The sequence below is a fragment of the Trachurus japonicus genome, chromosome 23, assembly GCF_045865225.1.
Source record: "Trachurus japonicus isolate A0001 chromosome 23, Traja_1.0".
NCBI classification, from domain to species: Eukaryota; Metazoa; Chordata; class Actinopteri; order Carangiformes; family Carangidae; genus Trachurus; species Trachurus japonicus.
The window spans coordinates 22,124,481-22,151,408 of NC_140929.1; the positions used below are offsets into that span (position 1 = coordinate 22,124,481).

At 40.0% G+C, this 26,928-nt stretch overlaps 1 protein-coding gene across 1 annotated transcript in view; it reads left to right on the forward strand.

The window, feature by feature from the left end:
* large1 (LARGE xylosyl- and glucuronyltransferase 1) overlaps positions 1-26,928 on the forward strand; it is a 144,250-nt gene that overhangs the window by 28,040 nt on the left and 89,282 nt on the right. The window contains exons 2-3 of the mRNA XM_085769398.1: positions 6,132-6,318; positions 26,102-26,400. Of these exons, the coding sequence (XP_085625524.1) occupies positions 6,213-6,318; positions 26,102-26,400 (405 nt within the window). The 5' untranslated portion in view covers positions 6,132-6,212. The remainder of the gene's footprint in view (positions 1-6,131; positions 6,319-26,101; positions 26,401-26,928) is intronic.

Below are 26,928 nucleotides of genomic sequence, written 5' to 3' on the forward strand. Positions count from 1 at the left end.
TTTAAGTAATCAGGTCAAGTGGTTCATTTGATTTTCTGTGAAATACAAGCTGCGATATTTAAAAAGAAGTAAACACAGTGTTCTGAAGCGCAGCGTGTCAGCCGTCTGGCGTTTCCTCTGGTTGATTCTGACATCTGTCACATCTCTGTGTCTTTTAAGTGACAAAAAGAGTAAACAAACACCAGCAGAGAGCAAAGAGAATGGAAGAAAGTTCAGGATGAACTGAACTTGACTGTGGATCTGATGCCTTGCAGAGGCATTGCTTCATTTTCTGATGCAGCGAGCTTAGAACAGCATTGTCTTGAACAAATCACTGTTATAAACCATCACTAGGAGTTATCTGTATTAACAGGAGTTAGCATTTGACAGTATTTTTACTGGACAGTAATTTCCCATACATCCCACCCATAACCAACAGTTGCTTTTCATCATTAAACCATGTTCATGTATAATTCAGATGACTCTGAGTGGGCTCCAGGCTGCTATAGCATAACACATCACACCTGGCTTCCACCTGTGAATACAAATCTCTGGTTTAGATGATGGGTTATAGAAAATAAATGTAATTAAGCAATTGATTGGCAGGCCAAAGAGACTTGATTGAAGAACTAGAGATGGCCTGAGGGCCACCAGTTGGATACGTCTGCACTAGTCGTGGCTTGTTGGTTAAACAGGTCACAGCAGGCTTTTGAATAAATGACAGATTTTAACATGGGAAACAGTGACCAGGTTTACATGCACACAGATTCAGATCATTCTGAAAGAAAAAGAAAATTTAATGTCAACTGTGTACATGTACCGACAGGATGCACTGGTTTGGATGGGTTTGGGCTGAAATTAATTACAAATGGCATAGGTCTTTCTTTTTTACTTTTTTTTTTCCAATTTCGGGCTGAGTTCGTAAAGTCCAGGCTTCAGCAGCTGCGTGTTGGGCCAGGTCGGGTTTTAATTTTCAGAGCCCAAGTGCAGACTGATCGAAACCTATGGTGACTGATCAAAGATGGAGATCTATCTATGGTCTGAGTAGCACAGTAGTTGTCATTGTTTTGACACTTTCAAGCATTTGCAAGTGAAGAAACGTTGCTACGCATTTACGTCAAGACGGAGCATGGCCTGCACAGAAAGAATGCAACTATCCATTTCACAGTTTAAATGATATAAGTTTACTTTTGATAAGTTTGAGAAAATGAATATTCTACCCAACTTTCCATTTGGTTTGGGCCTGTTTATTCTGAGTGAGGTGTTTATGTAATAATAATAATGATGATTTTATTTGTAGAGCACCTTTCAAAACCAAGGTTACAAGACACATAATTAGTAGCCTACAAATGTATTACATAACAATAAAATACAGGAATACTGAAAAAAAAGAAAAGCATAAAAGCATTTTCTTTCAGTTTGGACATCTAAACCGATTCTAATCAGCATGGAGAGAGGAAGCACACACATAACCAAAACTAACTATTGTAGTTAAGGCAAACTGAGCAGGCCTTCAGTCTTCACCTGTAAATAAAGTGTCAGTCGTGACATATGGATTATTGAAATGCACTGGTGGTTTATAGTTTTGAATTTGAATGAACCCAGGGAGGGAATGAATTGATTTGTGTTCATGTTCGGTACCTCTGTCCATTACAGTTCTACTTTCCTTTCATTTGAAGACTATCTTTCATAATAACTCTGTCAGAATGGCTTCATGATTGTGCCCTCTGTTAATGTACCACCTCCGAGCAGGGCCTTCACTCACTGTGACAATTCAATCCCATTCTCAGAGTGTTTCTCCCTGGCCCTTTTCAACCAATAAAGCATTCCTCTGTAATCATTGCTCACCACTTTTAGTGTCAACACACAGCAATTTAATATTGAGCTGTTGATATACAATTCCATTTTCTATCAACTTACAGAAGGCTCGCTCCATCAGTAGCAATCAGCATAAAGTTGAGGCCAGGCCATGGACGTCACGATCTGCACAGAGGAAGATTAGAAATGATCAGATGTTATTCTCCAGCTCATATTCTGCATGTTTTTCAGGTGTATGAAGGTCTGAGGCTTTTATGGTGCAAGGTGACTTTGACTAAGGACTGAAGGACTGGGGGCTTTCAGGGGTTACCAGCTGTGTTTCCTTTCATATTCACTTGATAAAGGGTTGGACTTTTCTTTGAAAAACATGACCAGCGGCAGCCGCAGTGACTCAGGGAGCGGTTTGATCATTCAGAGGACGGACATGAGGAAGAATTACATGGACTGTGTCTGGTTGAGGGCAGAGTAGCCTAAGCCTCACGAAATGAGATGCCACCGTTACTGTGGATAAAGAGTTAATCTGATTAGCAGTCTAATTCAAATGAACTCTAGATTTATAGAACAGATCTGACATAATTTGTAACTCATTAGACCTCAATCTCAGGTTCAGGAATCTCCAATATTTGTTGATTTGAAAGTCTAATACTGTAGATAGATACACAATCGTTTAACACATTTCAGATTTGTGTTCATTTTTAAATCATTGTAAGAAATCTTAAATACAAATTTGAACATACAAGCTGTTTTGCGTTTGACCGAAGTGTCTATTTGCATTTAGTTCCAAAAAATAGGAAGCACATTATTGGATTTAAGATGATACCTAATGTGCTGATATTTCCAAACTTATTTTGGGTGATTGCTGATTCATGCACATCTTTATGTTTTTCTTTTTAATTAAATAGAAGGACACCAAGTCTCTCTGGCTCCAGAATGAATGTGTTACCCTCACTGTGATGACATACTTCAGTCACTAAAGATACAGAAACTGTATCACTGTCCACAGCTGACATGTTGAAACCTTTTGCTACCTTTTCATATCATCGTGCACATACAGTTAACACGTCACCGTATCGACACATCGGCATACATTTCCTATCTTCAAAACACTTGATAAATAACATTTTACATCCAACAGCATTGTGCATCCACCAAAAAGTAAAGATTTCATCTTCTCTACTTCTCTCATTGTCTTTATCGAAATAATTGTTTTAGGGTGTATAGCGGTTAAACTATAAAATATGTCAGAAATGAATAACATAACTGTTCTTGAGCATCAGGATTAACACTAATAATTGCTTATAATTCTTTTCTTTCTAGTTTTTTTGTCTTTTTTTTTGTGATTCACTTTTAATTGATTTTCAGAAAAAAAAAGGCATACATATGTACATGCCATGATTACACATACACATACACATACTTGCATAAAGATGTCGCCTAATGGATAGAATGAAATGAAAGGGTGCAACCCACCAGTTTGCACTCTACAGCTGTATATAAGTGGCCATGCAGGGCTTTTAGTTGTAATACAGGATGTTGAGATTAAGAATCTACATAGTTGACAGTTGTGACACATGTCCAGTGGGTTAGACATGTGAGTTAACCTTTGGAAACCACACTGTCTGTCTCCTAAACCTAATTGAAAAGCTGTGACAGCTGATGACATCGTGTCACACCTCAGCAGTGAAGCCGATGACTGATAACAAGGGCCAAAAAAAAGAAAAGAGAAAAAAAAAGCCCCTTCAGTCCGAGCCCACCCCCCTTTTTTTGCAACATAATGTCTTTTCTCCCCCGTGTCCCTGCATGACTGGAGCTGCTTACTGTGTGGTCTGACACCTCACTTGGATGTGGTAATAAATGCCTTTCAGTGTTGCATTTGCAATTTAAATCACAGCATCCAGCGAAGAGCTAATATCGCACGGGGGTCAAAGGCTAAGGAGCCACTGAAATGATTCACAGCATATCAAAGCGCCGGTTGTCATACTTGAGAGACTTGTTTAATCTCCTCTAGCCTCGTTTAACCCCCGGTCTCACTCTGAGCTCTTCGCACTTAACCAGACCACTATGAAAAAAAAAAAAAATCTTGGAGATTCAGTGTAGGCGCTGAGGGAGCGTTGGAAATACTATTCCCGTTTGTGAAATGGGCTCCCTGTGCAGCGTCCTACAGGGTGACAGTATGATAATTGGTGTCCTGGGTTGTGTGTGTGAGTGTGTATGTGTGTGTGTGCGTGTGTGCAGGCCTCCACTGTGCAGCCGGAGGTATTATGTTTCATCCCCGGGCTGTTTTGGTCAAGATAAATTGGGCGAATGTTGTTGGAAGGGAAAGATGATTTTGATTAATATCACACAGTGAGACTTGTTTACTCTGACCCGGATCACACTGGAAATCCACTAATCTGATGACGTCATCCAGTCGGATCGATATGCGACTGTCTGATACGGGCGGCGTGCGATACGTCGGGTGTCTCCTCAGGCTCGTTTGGCAGCTTTTAGGAACGTCTGATCTATATTGTTGTATTCTTTTATGGTTTATGTGATGAGCTTAATAAGATGCTGCCATGGAGACTCTCTGTGTCTGACCCAAGATTATGTTTGTGTAATCAGGGGCTCAAACACCGGGGATTTCAGGACCCCATTGTATTTTATAATTCCCAGAAATCTCTCTGCATCCCAAAGCCATGTGGAATTTGCGAGAAGAAGCCAATCACAAAACATGATCCAACATAAAGATTAACGTCTTAGCACCCGCAGAACGTGTTAAGGGTTAACATGTTTTGGTTCTTGCTACTGTAGGTCCAGTGTTTTCATATTGTCGTGATGCACCTTCTGGTTTAGCCCATGATACGTATAAAGCCAATTTTCCTAACTACATTTGTCTAACGACAAATTTCCGGGATACTTTAAAGGGATAGTATCATTTTTTTAAAGTGGGGTTGTATGATGTACAAATAGCCCCTAAGTACTTTAATTGCAGTAGAAGACTCTCTGCACTCCTCCCGTTAGCAACGCCAGCCGTTTTTCCAGCCCTTCAAAGTGCAGGAAAAACGCAGTTTTTATTTGGACCTAACCAACTCACGTATCCCTCCGCCCAGGGTTAGCGCCCGCCGATCAGCAGTTGGTTAGGTCCAAATAAAAACAGCGTTTTTCCTGCACTTTGAGGGGCTGGAAAAAATTATATTATAGTGAACAATGGAACTGTGTATTTTTTTTTTCAGGTAAAACCTCTTTTAGGCCACGAAAATAGGCCGTTTCTTTGGGTCTGTTCACAACACTGTATGTTGTAAATCTCTGGGCAGGGCTATGGGCTGGCGTTGCTAACGGGAGGAGTGCAGAGAGTCTTCTACTGCAATTAAAGTACTTAGTGGCTATTTGTAGATCATACAACCCCACTTTTAAAAAAATGCTACTATCCCTTTAAGCATCACCAAATCTGGTATTCCTGTTCAGTTTATCCCCCAAACACTCCCATTTTTCAGTTTTTGATTAAATATTTCACATCCAGGCAGTAAGTAAGCAAGTCATTTATATATATACAGCACATTTCATACATCAGGCAAAGACTCAATGTGCTTCAAAATAATAAAACTGAGATAATGACAAAAGAGCATGATAAAAGACAAAAAGGATACTGACAAAGGACATAAAAGACACATAGGATAATGACATGATAAAAGACATAATAACATACAGCTCCTCATATTGCCAAACACTGATACACAAGTAGAACCTAACTAAAAGCTTGCAAGAAAAGAAATGGCTTGTGGCATATTTTTAAAAGAAGAAACACCATAGTATTCCCAGTGTATCATCACAAAGCTCAGTGAGATAACATAAGAGTACATATCATATGTTATCTATGTAATACTGTATATTTGGTGATGATGCACTGATCCTCCAAATTGTGTAATTGTAATGTTATATCTGCATTAAATTTGGTATAACAAATCTACAACTGATATGGGATGTACTGTATGTAGCACATTGGGAGTAAAATAATTAATATTACATCAAAATATGTAAAAATGTGTAAAAATCTGGAAGACAACCTGGAAAGGAAATCTAAGATCTGGTGATGTTTTAATAATCCTGAAATATTCTTTAAATATAACCTATAACATTATTCAGCATTTCCCCGGTCTCATGCTGCCATCTGTTCTTTCAGTGAACACTATCTGCACAAGCGCTCGATGCAGTGCAGAGTGCTTTGGCAACAGCAGCAGCTGCCTGCTAAGCTGTAATTGTGTCTATACAGGATGTAAAATGTTTACTCCTTCTCTAACCTAGTTTTTCCTTCTCTCTCCTCTCTTTCTCTCCCCTCTCTCTCTCCTCTCTTCCAGTGCAATGAATCGGTCTGGACAACAGCTGCTGCCCACATAGAGGTCACTTCACCTCTCTTTGCGTTTGCCTTGGTCCAGAGGATGCTGGTAATGTGTCGCGGGCGCAGGAAGTTCCTGGCGGCCTCCCTCGCCCTGGTCTTCATCCCGGCACTCACCTGGCTTTACCTGTCGGTCGGGAGCTTTCAAGGTACGCACATAACAAGAGTCTGATAATTACAGCTGATGAAGTGACACGTTGGCAGATGCTAATGTTTGGACATGTAGATTACTCCACAGAAACAATGAATCCTTATGGATCTCTGATATTCAATGTTAACTCAAATGCAAGTGCATATTTTGACTTTTTTGCCATGTGTCCATAATGATAATGATTAGACAAAATATGAATGGCACCACATAAGATGAAAAGGTTGTTGGGATGTCTTATAGCTCAGTCGGTGATCAGGCGCCAGGCTACAGTCCTTGCTGCAGCCAACCTCGGTTCGAATCCCAAATCTAGTGGCCCTTTGCTGCATGCCATTCCCCCTCTCTCTGCCTCCCCATTACCTGTCTCTCTCAACTATTCTTTCAATTAAAGGCAAAAAGCCTTAAAAATATACTTAAGAAAAAACAAAAAAAGGGAAAAGTTGTGTTAACACACAACTACAGTACTACTGTCACATGATACGGCCGCATTTTACCTTTTCAAACATTAAGCATTCATGAAGATAATATTTTGAAGGTCTTCAGTACAATGTTGGTGTAATGCCAACCCCTAACATAATGCTGCGTTCAAGACAACTCGCAACTCGTGAAAAAAACAAGGTCTGAGTTGTGAAAAATAAATCGAACGGAGCTCCGATTTTTTGACTTGACTTCAGCGGCATCAATGCTACATGGCGGTCCTCATCGTTCAATAGTAAGAATGGAACCGTAACAAAAGTTATTTGTCGATGTTTTCACACATCTTCATCTGCTTCCAAAATAAACATAAATCTTTCATGTTCAGAAATCAGCCACAATCTCAAACTTCTTTCAGGCATCCACTGTTTCTTTTCTCCTACAAACACTATGATAGCCTATTTATGATAGGAAATTTCCAAGTTGGAGTTCTGACTTCTTGGTTACTTCCGAATTGTCTTGAACGCAGCATAGGTTGGGGATACATCATCAGTTGTGTACTTCAGCACCATTGGGTGTTTCAGACCTGGGTGTGTGTGTGTATCTCTAACTTGTTTGGGGCCCAGCTGGGGCTCATTTTTTGACTGCAGCGCTCAATCATTGATCAAAAAGCAGTTAAGTGATCATGCTTTTACATAATAAACGCCTGACACCAAAATTCGACTGCTGACATACCCAGCTGACTCTCACTTCTGAAAAAGATCATAACTGACATCGTTTGACTTATTAGTCTAACTGGAATAATGTTTTTTTAATAGTTCTCCTTCACCACTGATAAGAAAATCCATCTTGATTGAACTTCCATAAACATCCAGAGTTATCCCAGAGAGTCTAAAGACACAAATGTCCTGTAGACAAAGTCACCCCCCCCCTCCCCCTCCCCCTCCACCTAGCCGCTCCCCCTCTTTGTTGCGGAGGTGGTATATTAATGAATTACTGAGGCCTGTCCAAAGTTGATTACTTCCTCCAGACAGTATAGTCCTGGAGTTCTTGGAGCCATTTTAATGACTTTGACTCGCAGGATTGAAATGCTGCGACGCTGCCATTATTAATTATGATTAAATTGACAATTTTGACTGGGGGTTGCTGTCCCGGAGACTATACGTACATGCGAACGCTCTCTCATAATGCAATTGTCGCCAAGGTCTTGCAAAGTAATTATTAGATTTGGCAAGTAAATTCCTTGGCAGTGGGGAGAGGTTGCTGGAAATGTGATAAGTTGTGAAAGGAGCGGGCTGCAGGAGGCATCAGCTGGAGGTGAGACCTGAATGTGTGAGACAGGAACAATGTGCTTCAGCTGGCTCACACACACTCTCCCTCTCTCTCTATCTCTGACCTGTTTTTGTAGCCGGGTCTCCATCTTGACTGTTGTTTTTCCCTTTCTCACCTCTCTCTCCTCCGTCTCCGCTCTGTTTATCTGTCCGACAGCGAGAGAACTGGTGAGTTTCTGGGGTCTTTAGTGCTTTGTCTGGACGAGCTGCACACAGAGCAGAGAGAATAAAGCCGTATTGATAGAAAACAAAACAAAAAAAAGGCCATAAGGCTAACGGCATGTAGCCACCCTGTCCACATACTTTTTTTTTTTTTTACACTCTGGTCTGAGGCTTTGGAGTTCGGAGCCTGAAAACTTCTTTCACCAACAGAAATGTGTCTTCAGCCGGGGCAGTACAGGGCTTCTGTAGCGTTTAGCAGAAAATCCGCATATCAAATCTGAATCCTTCCCTAATCTCTGCTGGTCTTGTTGAACTAGTCGCATTGCCGGAAAATGATATGTCACACAAAGGATTTTGTGCTATTTGCAGGCACCACTTTGCAGGGAGTGCATTAACCAGACAACAGCAAAGGAAAAAAATCATTTAAACCATTGTAGAGTTATTATTAGTTGGCAATAATAAATGACATAACCATAATCACCATTTGTTATTTCAACCAGAAGAAACCACCGCTGTTTGCTAATATAAAAACCAAGAAGCATGATAAAAGTGGAACGTGTCTTTCTGTTACGCGCCAAATGTCCATTGAGACATGAACAACCTAATGATGTGAATCACAGTGTTTGTGATGTGCCTGTGTCAAGCAGTCTGATAAAATGAGTCAATAAGAGCACAGTTGAAGAACGGAATAATATCAACACATATGGGCAATGAATATATGATTGGAAAATGCAGGAACACTCAGTATTTCAGGCTTTAAAAATGTATGAAAAGCTTTACACTAGACTAAATTATTTAATGTTGCTAGAGGATACTCCTCTGACTTACAGCCACGGCTAATTTAAACGAACAGTTTAATTACCTCAGCTTTGTGTTGCTACGATCATCAGTTGGGAACGTTGTGTTAAACACTGTGTGTGTGTTTCTGAATGCAGCTGTTGAGGCTTTGGTCTTATGGAAGACAGCAGCGTGTTGCAGTGGAGGCTGGTAAAGTGAGAGTTCAGCCTGCTTGATGCTGGGCTGTATAAGCACTTACGTATCCACAGTGTGTGTAACCTGCAGTAGGTCTGGGTCAATGCACTCGCAGTTTGGAGAAGCAGCACAGAAGCTCAGAAATAAGAACAAATGTATTTCAGTATTTCAGCCACCTTAAAAAAACAAGAACAATTTAGTTTCACAAAAAAATAAACCATGATGTTTATTCACCACAAAGTGATTCCCTCAAACTTCTACTGTGAAAACACTGGGGGGTAAAACATGTGGCTCAGGAAACCTTTGCAGGTTTTTTTGAGTTAATTAGCTGATTAGAGTGTGACTAATTAGGTCACCAAATCTTTTTGATTTACTGAATTTTGTGTTTTCATTAAAAGAAATAAAGACATGAAATATTTCAGTCCACTATTTGAATTGAACTAGTGAAATAAATTCATTCTAAGTCACTGAGATGCACCTGTATAACAAAAGCAGTTCTTACCGTATGGTTGGTTTTTAAGTACATCTTCAGCTTCTACACCTACACACACCATCTTTTTTTTCCCCATCTGACATTTCAAAATAAAATGGACACGCACCATATTGCAGTATAGTCTTTATCAATCCGGCCCTTTGCTTTAGGCTGTTGGAGCTCCAAGAAACACAAAGCTCCATAATGCTTTACACAGAGACAAATACCAAAAGAAAAAAAAAGTTTTTTCATTTTCTCCCTCAATTTTCATAAACATATGAGCCATCTTTCTTTTTTTCTTTTTTTGAAAAGCCAATTTCACAACATCAGCTCAAGGCTGAAAACTAAAGTAGTGCAGCCTCACTTTTATTCTGATGAAGAAAAGGTTATCCTTGCCTCTATCTCACCATGTCTCCATTATTGTTTGGCCTCACTGTGTTTAGTTCTAGTTTTGCTCGAACTCTGCCAAACATCGATGATGCCAAATATCAAATAGCTTCCCTTAGGTGACAAAGAACAAATGCTTTGACACTGTGGGAATTTTGGCTTTCTGCTTGAATTTTAATGCTATTTAGTTTTTAGACACTGCCGTACTTTGTAAATGACCACTCCAGGGCAGACAAGTCTAACAAGGAATTAGTGAATGCATAAAAAATGAATGAATAAATGAGTATTAACTTGAATTACTCTTGTGCATCTTAGAAAAGCAAATCACACTTGGCCTCAGAAAAGCAGATTAGTGAATCTCATATACAATTCAGATTGGCAGTAATGGGATATGGGTATGTTTTAAATTCATCCATTTGTGGTGTGGTGTAAACCTTGTGGGTCTCGTTTTGTAAACGGCCAGTCTTTCATATTCATAAGAGATTCGCACTCCGGGGGGAATTAATTTATTCCCTCTGTTACTCCCGAGTTCCTGTGTACTGACTATGACTTAGGCCTTTATATGACCCCACGCAGCTGCCTGGATGACTGAGAACTACAACCTGAAACAGTCAAATAATTGATGGTTAAGAGGTTTGTTGTCGATCCTGGAGCCTCCTCCACGGCTCATTTACTGAGCAATCCTCTACCACAGGCTTTAAATCCACATCCAAAGAGAATCTCCGATGCAGTAACTTTCATATCCCACGTCAACAAGTCACAAATCCACTAGCTAATCTGATGTAAGTCTTACACATTTTGATGTGGCCTCTGCAGGAGTTGTGTGTGTTTAGATGATCTGACGTCCAGGGGTGGGAATCACCAGAGGCCCCGCGATACGATATTATTACGATACTTGTGTCTCGATACGGTATTATTGTAATATTAGAAATATTGCAATATGCAGAAATATATTGTGCTTTATTAGCTTTTTCCACAGCTGTGTCCAATTGAAAACTTTGTTAAAGGTGTTAGCTACAAGTTCACTTCTTCCCGGCCAGTAGGTGTCGCACTCACACTCGCCCGCTCTCGCTCCAACCTTCAATTGTACTGGTTGCCAGGTAACGCCTATAGGGAGCGGCTAGTAGCTAAGGCTAAGCTAACGTTAACCGTATTTAACAAGCAGCAGCTCCACTGTTGACAGCGGACAGAAAACACACTTGAACCATTTCACACTAACTCACCTGCAGCATCACGCTTGCACCAGAAACGTTACAGTACCGGCTGACCGTCAGTTAGCATTAGCATTAGCACAATGTCATTTTCTCCACAGAGCTATCAGGATCTGGCTCCTTAGCTCGGCCTCACGTGACATCAACGTACTAATGCTGTTGGCGCTGAGATCATTTCATGCCGACGTTGCCAAAGTAACCAGATGTAAATATTTATATATTTTGGACCCGTCAAAATGTATAAAACAATTAGGCTATTTGTATACTATTAAAACAATCAGTAAAATTAATACTTTTATTCTACACCCCTCTAGACATTCTGTGGATGTATTATTTTTGAAAAATTAATCGTTATGATGAAAAAGTTGTGGCTATAACCTTTAACATCTATTATTAATAATACATTTCCAAGTCTGTCCAGATTGATACTTTGCGTCCGTACATCGATACAACATAGCTGTTGTCTTGAAAATGTTGGAGCTGCATTAAAAAAGACGATCACTGCATCTCATTCAGGCCGATCAGTAGCCTACTGATTAATGATTTACACTGAACAGTTACAAGGAAGAAAACACAAAGGCAACATAAAAAGACTTGGAGGAAAAGTGTGTCAAATAAGTATAAAAATTGCCATTCAAAATATTGGCGTAGGTTTTTTATGTTGTATTGATTTTTCCCCCCACCCCTACTGACGTCTGAATTACCTTCTTGGTGATGGTGAGAATTACATGTAGCCTACAGTAAAGGGCATCTGATATAGATAACAAGGAGCTCATTGGCTGCACAGTGTGTCTTTCATTCATAGTGTCACCTGCTGTGGGGGCTTTATCATGTTCTGTAAAATGGAAACGTTCACGAAGCTTTCACCCAAACTTCCAGTGATCTCATTTCTATTTCAGTCACTTTCTAATTCCACCAGACCTCATCCCCCGTCCCTGTTCTCCCATAATTTAATCACCATCTTTGAAGGTGTAGTGCAACTCCACAACACTGTAATTTGAGTCATACAGAACATGACAGTTTCAGGTCTCGGTAAGTTGATTTAGCTCAGAGGAGACGCACGGCTCTCCGGTTCACCACCAGGCTTCGCCCTGCGATAGAATCATTGGTTGCTTTATTGTATTTTTACAGTGGTGGGGAGGTGTGTGGGGAGTGTCAGGGGGAAAAGGATAGCAGTTCTTTTGGGATGGCAGTGGGTATCCACTACACATCATCTCTGCCATGGTTGTTAATTAAAGAAACAAAGGAATGATTCTGTGTTTAACAACACCTCACCCCTTACTAACTTTTTCCCTCAAAAATCAAGTAAAAAAAAAAAGAAGACAGAAAACAACATTAATTCATTTTTAAAAAGTCATATCCATTACAAAATAATCACCTGTTCATTAATTGTTGGCTCAAGGTGGAAATAGATGATACATTAGACAAATTAGACAAAACAAATCAATTCATTTGTCTATGACTTTTCTATAGCGCAGTTTAATGTTAAAGGGATAGTAGCATTTTTTTAAAGTGGGGTTGTATGATCTACAAATAGCCCTACTTTAATTGCAGTAGAAGATTCTCTGCACCCCTCCCGTTAGCAACGCCAGCCCATAGCCCTGCCCAGAGATTTACAACATACAGTGTTGTGAACAGACCCAAAGAAACGGCCTATTTTCGCAGCCTAAAAGAGGTTTTACCTGAAAAAAAATACACAGTTCCATTGTTCGCTATAATATATATTTTTTCCAGCCCTTCAAAGTGCAGGAAAAACGCAGTTTTTATTTGGAGCTAACCAACTCGCGTATCCCTCCGCCCAGGGTTAGCGCCCACCGATCAGCAGTTAGCGTAAGTGCTAATGCTACAGCCGCTCCACCCATTCTGTTACAGCATAGATCATCCTGCTGCTGGTATCAGATGACCTGCTTCATGCACATATGGAAGACATGCACATTAAGTTAATTGGCAACTCTGAAGTGCCCATAGTATGTGAGGTTATTCGTCTCTCTCTCTATGTTGGTGCTGTGATGGACCGATGACCTGCCTGGGGTGCACCCTGCCCTTGCCCAATGTCAGCTTGGATTGGCTCCAGCCCCCCCTTCGTAGCCCTGCACGCATAAGTGGTGTAGCTGATGAATGGATGGATGAATGGATGGATGCAAATCATATGGAAGCCTCAGGACAGTCAAATCCTGTCATTATCACTTTAACCAGGACCAACTCTTCCATTCTTGGAGCATCCCCACTATGGCTGACTCAGTGTCTTTTCATAAAGCTGGTACAAAGTTTGGTCCTATCTGATCACTCTCTGCCTCGGCCTTCACAGCTAATAGTTATTTGATATGGTGCAGTACCACCAAGTTTTGAAAAATGTCTCTCTTTGTGTACCTCTTATCAGTACTTAAGAAGGTAATTGTATAGCAACCACAGAGATGCCCCTGAAACCTATATTAAAGGGCGGGACCACTATCATTACTGAGGAAACTAGAACATGAGATGAGCACGAGGGGGGGAAAAAAAAGGAATGTAATTTAAATAAATGAATAATAATCTTTCAACTAAATTTAAATAGAGCTCGTCTCTAAAAATGTAATACAAGAGGCATTATTTGTCCTCACCCCAGGCTTCCAGAGTGATTGATTGACATTAACTTGCGTACTCTTATCTAGCACAGTGCGACGGCCCAGAACAAGCTGATTAATGTAGAGGAAACGCAGCAAAGTTAAGTTGACTTTAACAATTTTTCATGTGTTCCCTCCAGCAGTTATAGAAACACAACAGGTCTTAGGAGTTCACTTAATGCTCACTATTCATCATCACTTCAGTCTGAAGGACGGCATGTATAATTTGTAGGTGTAGCTTTTGAATTAAATATGTTTTGTATTTGCTAAACCTTATTATAAATGACTCTGTATTACTTTGAATTGAATGTGATCCTGTATCCACATGTTGATTGTTCATTTATTTCTCTTCAAACTAAATTCATGTAAAAACAAACAAAAAAAATGTAAAGTGGATTCAGTCGTTTGATGACTCATCCTGCACTTGTGGGCGGGCCTAATTTTGCATTAATTAAACCCAGTTCCTCAAATTTTTACATTTTTCCCCAAACTAAACTATATTTTCTGCCAGTGTAACCAGTGTTGGGCATGTTATTTTTAAAAAGTGATTAGTTATAGTTTCTCATTACTTTCCCCAAAAAGTAACTGAGTTAGTAACTGAGTTACTACATCATAAAAGTAACTAATTAAAAAAGTAAAGTAGGGGCGGTGCGTGGCGCAGTGGGTAAAGCGGCCGCCCCATGTAGAGGCTACAGTCCTCACCGCAGGTCGGGCAGCCCTTTCCTCCATGTCATTCCCCCTCTCCCTGCCTCCCCCTTTCCTGTCTATCTATACTGTGTATATCGAATAAAGGCAAAAAGCCTTGGCAGCGGTTCATAAAGGGACCTGATGGTGTATTGTCTTGACATTTCTGTAGCTTTAACCCTGACCCCTGTTTATCTGGAACTTGCCAACTGACTAAGTATTCCTCTGCACAGGCAGCCTCCGCAACATGCTGTATCACTCCACCTATCAGCTGTTTGGATCAGCAGTGTTTGGAAGAGGCGGAGTGATACAGCAGCCAGCCCCCCCCCCCCCCCCCCCTCTCACCAGAGGCTGCCTTCATCAACTCTTGCTAACATTTCCATATTTCGCACATTCTGTGACATAAACTGTAAACTGTTTTCTTGTCTGTAACAACATCTATGTCCCGTCTGTCCGTCCTGGGTGAGGGATCCCTCCTCTGTTGCTCACCCTGAGGTTTCTCCGATTTTGATTTTGAGTTTTCTATGGAGTTTTTCCTCAGTGGATGTGAGGGACTAAGGACAGAGGATGTTGTTGTGATGCCATGTAAAGCCCTTTGAGACAAACTGTTTGTAAAAACGGGCTATACAAATAAAATTGCCTTGCCTTTTCCGACCAGTTGATGGACTGAAAAAAAAAGCGTATAACGTGCACTTAAACAGGTGTTTTATTTTGTGACGGGACTTCTTGAGTCAAGTAACGGCACATTGTATTGTCAGTAACAGTAAAACGGCGTTATAATGGGAGAAACAATAACTTTTTTGATTACTCGTTAGCCGTTTGTAACACAGTTTACAACAGACTGTAGGTGGTGCTTGACATACATTCCACCGTATTGGCTACTGTAGATGTCAATCAATATCAGCGACAAGTCCCTCCCTCCCAGCGTGTTTTAACTGGCCACATGTTATCATGTGGAACTGAATGACATTCAGAGAGCTGTTTGATTGTGTCTTTAAAGTCTGAGGCCTCATTCTGAAGAAGATGAAACTGGGGTTGAGATCCTTTTTGTTAATGATTCAGCTCTATAATCATGAGAATCAGAAAATCAACTCCAATCAAGTTGCAATAAAAAGCTAATTTAATTGCAAATCCTTCATAGCTGAATGAAGTCAACAGATTGCGGACTTCAGATGGATGCTCATGATGACCATCGTCTGCGCCGCAGCCGTCAAGTGCTTCACATGAGTAGTTGGACTGATGGAAGATGTTTGACTGCACTCGGTCAAACACTGCTGCTGCTTTGCCTGAAAAATGGAATTGGTTGATTTAGCATCATTGTCCTGCTGCGGTGTTCAATCACGCTGAAGCTTAAAAGTCCTAAATCCTAATGCGATGGAGCGCAGATAATGAAACACTTCCCGTCACCGCCTTCATGCTTCCATCAGCCTCTGCTGCGTGACCTCTCAAGAACCAAAACAAATTAGCTGTTGGGAGAAAATGAGATGAAGATGAGATGAAATTTAAGGTTCTACTAAAAGCACTTTAACTTTCAAGAGAGAAGAGAAAAAATCAGTCTTGAATAAAGATGCTTACTGCGGAGGTGAGCAGCCACATTGACTGAAAGCTCCAACTCATTATTTATTTACGTTCTCCTCATGAATATGTAAAGGATTGATGCTTCAAGCAAAACAAATCATTCCCTCTTTTCCTGATAATTGGGACATTTGTGTGTCTGAAGTTGGGAAAGCTCTGAGTAAATTGTAATGCAAATTTATACTCAGTGTTACCACAGCTCGCAGCAGGACACTGTTCCGGACTCATCAGAAAGCATCAGTAGAACTGGGTATTAGCCTATATTTTGGTACAGTCTTCCTAGATAATTAATCAGATTAACATCACATTTGGTCAGTATAGTTAAAGACCTTCACAATGGTGATTCGTTATGAAGCAGGAAGTTGTATGCATTAAATTAAAACACCAAACTTAACTTTGTGTGATGAGAGCTGTGTCCTGAAGGCAGCTGTATGCAGTCATAGTGATAGTGCTGCCCACAGGCGACCGGGAAATGAGTTTCTCTGACTTGAGGCGCTGCTCTGGGCAGGTTGACTGGGTTCACCTCAATTTTGGTAAAAAAAAAAAAAAGCCGTAAGGCCTGAAGACAACGTTGTGGTGGTGACCAACATATAATTTGCACGTTTGATGTAGAACAACAACAAGCTGTGGTCAGAGCTTTTCTTAGATTTCACGTGACGTCCTGGAAAATATTTACAGGTCAAATTGAAGTCAGGTTCACAATTACTTTCAAACATCACCCAACTGGTAATGAGGCCAACCAACTGCTGTAAGCAAAGTCTTAAGAACTTTTTTTATTTTTATTTTTATTTTGTATTATTACATCAAAGGACACAGAACAAAAAGGTGATGACAAGAACCAAAAAAAACCCCAAAACAAACCAAGTCTTAAAAACTTCATGATGATCACTATGATAGATAGATAGATAGATAGATAGATAGATAGATAGATAGATAGATAGAAAGAAAGAAAGAAAGAAAGAAAGAAAGAAAGAAAGAAAGAAAGAAAGAAAGAATTCTATTTATCTGCTGTTACCTACTGCTTTCTAGTTTCCCAGTTTACCCATAGAAATGTCAGCATGAACTGTTGTTCACCTGCAGTCGTCCTCTCCAGCCACAACCATGACGCTGTCCGTGGTGCTGAAGTAACACACAGATTTCTACAAACTCTTCATCTGACATTCATTTTAAACGACAAACTGTAGCGACATCCAGAGCCACCTCATTTTCCTGAAGAAGTAAAGTAGCCATTATTACAGAAAAATGCTGCTTAGGAGCGTTTCATTTCCACCACTACATGCTGGAATTTCAACTGTTTCCAACTGTCATTTCAGCTGCCACTGCTTAAAGTCCCTATGATTTGCCATTAAACAGGAAGCTTTTTTTTTTTTTGAGGGATTTGCAATCCTTTAAAACTCATGAAACTAAGCACACATGTCTTCAGCTTGCAAGGAAGCTAAATTAAAAATTTCACTGGTGTTGCCACTGCAGTTGTATTTCATCTGGATGTTTGAAATTTGTTAGGCACAACAATATGAGGGTCTGATCACTTCTTGCAGCCTTAATGATTTCCTATTTCCACACAAACAAGCTCAAAAAGCTTAAAATCCTGTCTATCTGCAAACAACATGAAATGCACAGCTATGCTAATATGATGGCAGTGAATATTAGTGTCATTATAAACACTCACTCCTCCGTCAGTCACGTCAATGTCAGTCGTTGTTCACCCTAAACCAAACAGTACACAGCTCCATAGCATGAACACACACGTGCAGATGCAGCACAGTAAAGTCAACACTGACTGATTGGGCTGGTGATATGTTGTGTCGTGGCGTAATGCAGCATAAATGAATAATGTTAGTTTAGTATTCAGACCTGTTAGCGGCCGACACCAGAACACCATCCATCTAAAGATCAACGGACATTCAAGGTCACTGACCCAGACACTTCATCAGTTTGTATTACTGAGCCGCGGTGAGTCTGTCCATCACGCCACTCAGGATCAAACCATCACTGTCAATGCCAAGATTAGACAGTTGACACAATCCATCTGTCCTCACACACACACACACACACACACACACTGGGCGCACTCACCTGCTATGAGGTAAATCAAACCTCACATGGTGGTGATGAATTGAATTGAATTGAAATCTTTATTTCGAACATGCATGAAACAAAACTTAAACAAAATCTCCATGATCAGAGAGAAAAAAAAGAACTTTACTTGACGCCTATCTCTATAACACATTATAATCATACTTATAATGAGTTATAATGCAGTTATAGCGCTGTATAACTATAATTATAAGCACTCATAAATGATCATAATGCTTTATAACAATAAGCATAACACACTATAAAGCATTTTATCATGACTTATAAGGTCAGGTATTATAATTGTTAGTAACTCGCTGACAATGCCCACATCAATAATGCATTATTAATATAGTTATAATGTGTTATAATTGGCTTATAAACATGTATAACTATTATTATTAACACTCATATCATAAGGCTTTATAACAATAAGCACAAGATATCATAGAGCATTTTATAATGGCTTATAAGATCTTAGTATTATAATAGTTATAATGCTCTATAATGTGTTATGCTTATTGTTATAAAGTCTTAAGTGATTTTTGAGTGTTTATAATGATAGTTATACATGTTTATAAGTCAATTATAACACATAACTATATTAATAATGCATTATAGATGTGGGCATTGTCAGCGAGTTACTAACAATTATAACGTATTATAATACCTGACCTTATAAGTCATGATAAAATGCTTTATAGTGTGTTAGGATTATTGTTATAAAGCTTTATGATCATTTATGAGTGTTTATAACTATAGTTATACAGTGCTATAACTGCATTATACCTCATTATAAGTATGGTTATAATGTGTTATAGAGATAGGCGTCAAATAAAGTGTTATCAAAAAGGTTTATAAAGTATAAAATAAAAAAAGTATATTAAAACAACATCTACAACAACAAAATGCAAACAAACAAAAGGACAGCATGTTTGAAAAGGAGTAGGAAGAAGTGGAAAAAAAAAACACTCATTATAAGCAAAATAACAGCAATATTAACAATGCAACACCGTATATATACAGTACTATAACATATCACTAATGATGATAATAATAATAATAATCCAAATATCAAAATATCAAAAATAACAATACATCAGTATGATGATAATGATAAAATATAATGAAATAACATCCAAAATAACAACAAAAATAGGTAAAACTACAGATAATATTGTGATAATTCAGTGATAAGTCAGCAGAGGAAGCAACTAGAGCCTTTGTGAACCGTTGAAGCAGCAGAACAAGCCTTCATTAGAGGCTCATTTAGCTTTTTTGTCTTTTGTTTATTTTGAAACAGCGTGGGTGTAATTCCCATTGTGTTCTGCGATAATACGCCACCCAGATCTCAGAGCACGGCGACATCTCTTTCTCCAACAGATTGCACCTTCCAGAGGTTTATTCCTGAGCCCACAGATGTCTGCTATCTGCCCCGCCGGGAGGGCAAAAATATTTGCCGAGGGTAAATCTGACATTTCAATCCAGTATTTCTACAGACTTTGTGAGCCAGTGGCCCCCGAACCCACCGCAGAGTGCAGAGTGCAGTCTTTGAAAATGTTGGGAGAGATGTTGGTTTCACCCCGAACAAGCGTTTTATTATTCTGCGCAGACAGTAGACATCTGTGGCATCATAAAAGATACCTTGTGCCGGCGGAGTGCTGAGGTCACAAACAAGGCTGAGTTCACTTTTCCATTCACTAGAGACTCTCAGTAGCTGTGCATACAGTGCCGTCGCAGCCAGGGAGTGATAACATTTTCACTGCTCTCACCTCGTTTACCCTCCAGATGAAGGGGTTTTAGATAAGCTAAAACTTTTTTTTTCCCTGAACCTGTATGATTGTATCACAGCGTATTTGACTTTGTTGTCACTGTGCCTCCAAAATTAGGACGATGTTATTACAAGAATTGATGGCAAAGAGAATCCCAGGTTGTTTTAAATCAGAATTATACATTAACAGAATTAATCTCAGGTCTTATCTGGTGCTCATTTTCTTTTAACATACAGTAGCTTCTATTGTCTCTTGTGTATTATTTTTATGTACTTGGTTGTAGGAGATATGTTATGTTCAGGCCAGGGCTGTCACTATACAATTTTAGCTGACCATTAATAATACAAATAATTGCAATGATTGCCTTATTTGCTAATTTTATGCATCTGCTATGACTACACATGGTTTATAGGGATACTTCACTCAAAATCGATAATTCACCAATTTCTCACCATCATGCCAAGAAAGGGTTTGGAGTATTCACTTTCATGGCACGGCTTCAGGACACTTAGGTCAGTACAGACTAACAGTATGGAGGTATTTGGATGTTTCATAGTGTGTGTTTTGGACAATTTAAAAGTGTAAAAGTGAGCTCTATCCGCCGCCATTATATGAAAATCTGTTGCCAGCTGGACCCCCCCCTAGTTTTGATAACTCTGAAAGTTCTCCATACCCTTCCTTGGCATGACGGTGAGTAGTAAATTGGTGAATTATCGATTTTGGGTGAAGTATCCCTTTAATAATACACAGACACCTTATTAGGAACAAGAAGAGCCATTTTTTGGCTTTGCAACTAAATCAATGATGCTAATGTCAATAGATTCTCAATGAAATGGGGTCGTCAAATATTAGAAATGAAGCTCCTCCAGACAAATAGTTTGTGGCTACACTCATGTGTCATTAAACCATAGCAGAAGAAGGGGGCGCAACATGATGACGTCATTAAAAGAGGACCAATCAAACCTCAAACTGTGGAAATACGACATTCTGTTAGTTTCATTCAGCTGTTTTTATACAGATGAATGGAAATGGTTTTAGCAACTGCAGTCAGCTGTTTGATAACTGTCACAAGGTTTTCATAAGGGTACACACTGGAAGGACAGGTTTACATTATATCATTATCTCCCTCTACCTTTTCATCAATTTACACTTATATCTATAATATATTTGCATTCATTTATTTTTAATGCTTTTTTAAAAGTAGTTTTTGGGACTGATAGGACAGAAAACAGAAAATGGGGAGACAGAGAGGTGGAATAACATGCAGCAAAGTTACATAAGTAACTGCTACATTCCGTTGAATTTTGAGATGATGAAGCTAAAGCTGAATCAGTTCTACTCTATTGATTGTCTGTGTCCTTTTTTTGTTCTTTAGTTTGGTTTTGGTTTTACTATTTTTTAAGTTGTAATCTTCTTTAATTTAGGGCATGGTAGGGCTTAATAGCAAATAGTTCTTGATGGCAATCTGCTTCACTCCCCCTCCTCGTCCAAGTAATTAGACAAAATGGCGGCTGGCCGGCGCTACTCGTGCGAAGGTGTTTGGGAGCTGTCTGCCAGGTGAACAGATGCCAACACATGATGGATCTGTGGCCAGGATGTTTGGCTAAGAGCAGGAGGGAGGGGGACGGACCTGTGCTGCTGATGAGAATTAAAGCTGACGTACACGGATTAAGTGGGAGCGTGGCATCCAAACAATCATGAATCATTCAGGCACTGTTGTTGTTGGTGTCTCTGATAGTTGGACAAGAGGTCATCTGATTGGATATAAGAGTATATGAGGGTTTTAAACATCCAGATTGCAGCTCACATCCTTTAGTCTTGAGTGTTATTGCCAAAGCTAAGTCAATAATAGAATTTATTGTAGTATTTTATTCCTTACTAAACATAAACTCATTCAACCATAACGTCTTTCAATAGAGACAAGATAACAGAGGAAAATGTGCAGAGATCCCACCAACAGACATCATTGTAACGCAATTGCAGTTTAACTTCGCTGAACTCCTGTATGTTTTTCTCCGATATAACTTTAAAATGTCACATCACAAGCATACCAGAAAGAGAGTTAGAGTTGATGCTGTGTTTGTCTCGCACTAATAGAATTAATGCTGTGGAAAGGAGTTTATCAAGAGAGCAGGTAAACAGAGTCGAGGTTGAATTGACAGGAAATGAACACAGAGCAGATATGAAGAACAGGGAGGGTTGTGATTGTGAAAACACATTATAAAAGGTACTTATGAATCCAAATCCTGTAACTAATGTAACCTATTTAACCCGTAATACCGACAGTAATCCAAAGTTGATGAGGTGTATACATGCATTCAGCAATCTTCCAATGGACAGTGTGTAAGTAAAATAAATCATCTGCTGGTGTTTTTTTCCTCTCTGATGTAAATAAGTGTGCATTGTACCCAGATAAAATATTGTTCTCTTTTTGTCCTCTGCCGGGGAAATTAGATTCATATGTTTTGCCGAGGCTTTTGTTTGCGTGAAGGCGATGAGCTTCATGACAAATACCTAACGGCCCAAAATTGAATTGGCTTGGCTCGCGTGAAAGACCAGGTGCATCTGCCGCCACGGGGAGAAAAAAAAAAAAAAAACCCGCCGTATGCAATTTCTGAGCAGCACAAACAAAATGGTCATTGAGTCCAGTTCAGTGGGATTAAGGCCCAGCAAATCCACTCTGCAAATTAATTACAGCTCAGATGAAATTGGGAGTCCAGAAGGTGCTCTGGTTCTCAGGGAGAAGGCCCAGTGGCCCAACAAGACCTACGTATGCTGACCGTCTTTGTATCACATGACCACAGCAGACAATCAATCACGTGCCACTGGTTTTACATATTTAATTTGAGAAGAGAAGATAATGTCTGTTTTATAGTGGGATGCTGTGTGTGTATACTATATATCTTCTCATTAAATGATTGTGACAATGTGGTTTATTCTTGATAGATAAAGTGTACATCCTCTCAAAACTTGATTGATCAATCCCTTTCAAACATATCACTGTGAAAAGTAAACCACATTTAACCTTTGCAAACTGTGTATTAAGGCTTAAACAAAATTGGGGGTATTGAACAATAGGATTGAGGGCTCCGTTTCAATTTTACAACCTTGGCCGGTTTAACAGAAACACATATTCAGGGCGAATTTCATGCATAAGAATGTCCAATATTACTCTTTTAAATGTCACTCAGTCACTAACATTGAGTACAGCCACCCCAACACGAAAAGTTTGGACACACCTTCCCATTCAATGGTCTTTCTTTAAATTCATACTTAAGATATCAAAACTATGAAGGAACACATATTTCTTTTCGATTTATTCCATTCATGATTTACAATCTTGACACATTTACACATATTTACATGATGTAGTACACATAATCCCCATAAATGAAAAGGAGCAGGATTAAGAAAAAGTTATAGTAGGCTACCTGCCCCTTTCTATACTGTAGTTATAATTGCATTGGCTTGGTCTTAACACCAATATTATACACTATTTCAAAAAAAAATAAATATGATGAAACATATAATAATAACAAATAAACAGAATAGCAGTGGACACAGCTCGTCTATCTTTCTTTTCTTTTTTTCCTTTCTTTATGGAATTATGTAGTAACACAAAAGTTTTAATTAAAACAAAAGTCTTATCTGTCACCTGACCCAACTGAGATGGTTTGGGATGAGTTGGGCTGAGTGAAGGCAAAACAGCCAACAAGAGCTCAGCACCGCTGGGAACTCCTTCAAGACTGTTGGAAAACTGCTCCAGGTGACGTGAAGATGATGACAGTCAGGAGTGTGCAAAAAGCTGTTATCAAAGCAAAAGATGGCTCTGCCTAAAAATCTAAAACGCATTCTGTTTTGTTTAACACTTTTTTGCTTACTACATAATTCCATGTGTTCCTTCATAGTTTTAATGTCTTCAGTTTGAATCTACAATGTACAAGTAATGAAAATGAAGGAAAAACACTGAATGAGAAGGTGTGTCCAAACTTTTGACTGGTATAATGAAGTTTATTGGCATTTTCTCTGTAGGTCTGTTGAGTACAGGGATATTCACACGGGTTCATGTCGAAAAGTCGACCAAGACTCTCCCAGTTGGGTAATTGGTTGTTGTCAGTTGACAGATGGTATCATACTGGAAACCCATGTTTTCCTCCAACACAGATCAATACGTGTAATGTGAGCTCTAATGCCTCTGCTCTCCTGCCATACTGTAACAAGAAGAGGTCTCCAACGCCGTCTGTTTCCCCCACTGAGATCTTCACTGGAGAACCCATTGTACTCTTTAATGATCTTCAACCAAGGCCTCTTCCCACCCACCACCACCACCACCACCACCACCCTCCCCTTTGGGAGCCGAGGTTCCTAAGATGTAGTGGTGGAGGCTGCGGAGCTTCGTCTTCATCTCAGAACATCCATCTCTGCCTCTCCGCAGGCCTCAGAGCTGCTTGTTCATATTTGAATCAGTCGGCGAAGAGGAGAGGAAATTGCTACTGACTTGGATTAGATACAGAGTTCCACGGCGCACGGCCGCCCTGCTCTGACAGTATCGATCCAAAAGATATCTCCGTGCTCCCTCGTCTCGCGATCAACCCTTTGATGCAACTCCTTAAATGTAAACCACCCCCCCAAACCACCACTCTCTGATTTTTCTCACATCTCTCTATTTAAGGGAACTTTACCATAGATTTAATACAGTTTTATTTGTTTTTGATGAAAGCACAAGAAGAACTATTTTCCAAAGAAGACAGCGGCTGCATTAGAGAGAGTCTAAACAAAGAATGTGCTGCCAACACCCGCTGGGATTCTTTTCATGCTCAAATTTAACCTGCAGTTAGACCTGTGGTTTCCGTCTGTAGAGTATAACTTCATGTGAAGACAGTGGAGTTCCAGTCAGTCTATCTATGCAACTGAACTTTCAAATTTGCATATACACAGTAGCACCTCTCCCATATATAAAAGTGCCGTCCAAGGGATTCAGTCATTTTTGGGGTAAAGCAATTTGTCCTCCGAGGTTACACAGACACAAAAGCCACTGAGTGATTTGATGCCAACAGATAAATAACTTAATTTTCTGATAAGATCATGCTTTAAGATGTGGCCCATTATCATAGATCAATTAAAAATGCTGCTGTGACAGCATTTTGTCATCATTTGAACTGATGAAAGTGACTGACTATGATGAAAAACATGAAGCTGCCGCTGGTACATTTGTGTGCTACACTACTCTTTGCTTATAAGACAGAGAGAGCAGAGTGGTGGGGTGGTGGGGTAGAATTGTGTTAAGCTGACTCAACTTGGCTCAATAATGTGAAATATTTTCATGGATATACACAGACCTTTGTCAGACTTTACATACTGTATTATTTATAACCATCAAATTAAGTCTTTTCTTTTTTTTATTCAGGCACAGTGGCCCATTATTTGAATATTTGCTTGTTGGTATAAATTTGATTTAAAGGGACAACGAGGAGTTTTGGAAAAGCAAAGCGTTTTCACACTACATTTGTGAGCCTCCGAGCACCATGAAATTCTTTGACCGGCACAAGACAGACTCATGTTTTCATTCATCAAGAATTAAAGTCAGAGGTTCGAAGATGATCAGATACCGTCGTAGTTCCGTAGTTCGGCGGCGTTATTCTCATGACTCGCCGGGCAGCGTCCGCGAAACGCTGGTCGGCTCGCCCAGCATTTCCGCCACCACTAATAATAACAAAATAACAATAGAGACAAAACGATATATTTATCGAAAATGGGCCAAGTAACAAGTGTGGGTAGCGTAGATTCATCCACATTAATATGAGACTTATTTATTGTCGCGGAATTTTTCGTTCTGCGGATGGAGAAACTCCTTGTTGTCCCTTTAATGTTGTTAAAAAATCTGAATCTGAATGAAATCTGAATCATACTGTCAGTTACAGACATATCAGATTGATGCTGCAGCATAAAATGACCCAATAGAAGAATTTATAGACCATATTACCTTCTTATGTGTTAATCAATCCATTGCAGAAACAATAGAGAGCAAAACATATTTAATAGTGCTGAACTTGAGTGAACATCAGCTTCATCCAGCTGTAGTCGATCCTCGTGTTAAATCCATTTCTCCCTGCTCTGGTCCACAGTGAAGCCCCTCCCGCTGTCTCCGCTGGAGGTCCAGTCGTCAGCGCCGGTGGGCGGAGCGGGGGAGCGGCAGGCCCTGGAGCTGCGGGTCCGGGCGGTGGAGGAGGAGAACCGGGCGCTGCGCCGGGAGCTCAGCCGGCCCCCCAGGAGCCCGTCGGCGCGCCTCCCCAACAGCAGGCACCGCGGCAACCAGAGCCGGACCCATTCGGAGGAGGGCACGGGCGACAACGAGGGCCAGAAAGCCGCCACGCTGGGGAACAGCTCGGACTGCGTGCAGCAGCCAGCGGTCGATAAATGCGAGGTGAGACATCTAAAGCGCGTTTCTGTCATGAGATTAAAACTACCAAGCCTGACCAGTTGCGGCTTTTTGAATCCACTAAATGACCGCAGACACAGTAAGATGTAAGTGACTGTTGCTGTTGCTTATTTGCCAACATACATGCAAGCACTGGCAGAGCTTCAGCAGGCTAATATCAGCCCCAGCCAGTTTAATGGCCAGGCTTTAGCAGGCAATTACAGGTTAATGATGATATTCTGTTTTCCCTGTTGTCAACAAATCCCATGCTTGGCACCATACCAGCCATGAGTGCATCCTATAGACAAATACTGTGAGTTTATCAGAGCCTGATCTTGAGCTTTTAATCTAATCCTTTTTTTTTTCTTTTTTTTTGCAGTTGATATTAAAATCACATCAAAAATCACACTGTTACATGGGAAGATCTACTTCCTAATTGCGGTCAACATACTATAATTTCTTTTAAAGAGATAGTTCAACATTTTGGCAAATTGGCCCATTGCCATAATCCCTATAGTTTTAGGTGTAGGTTCG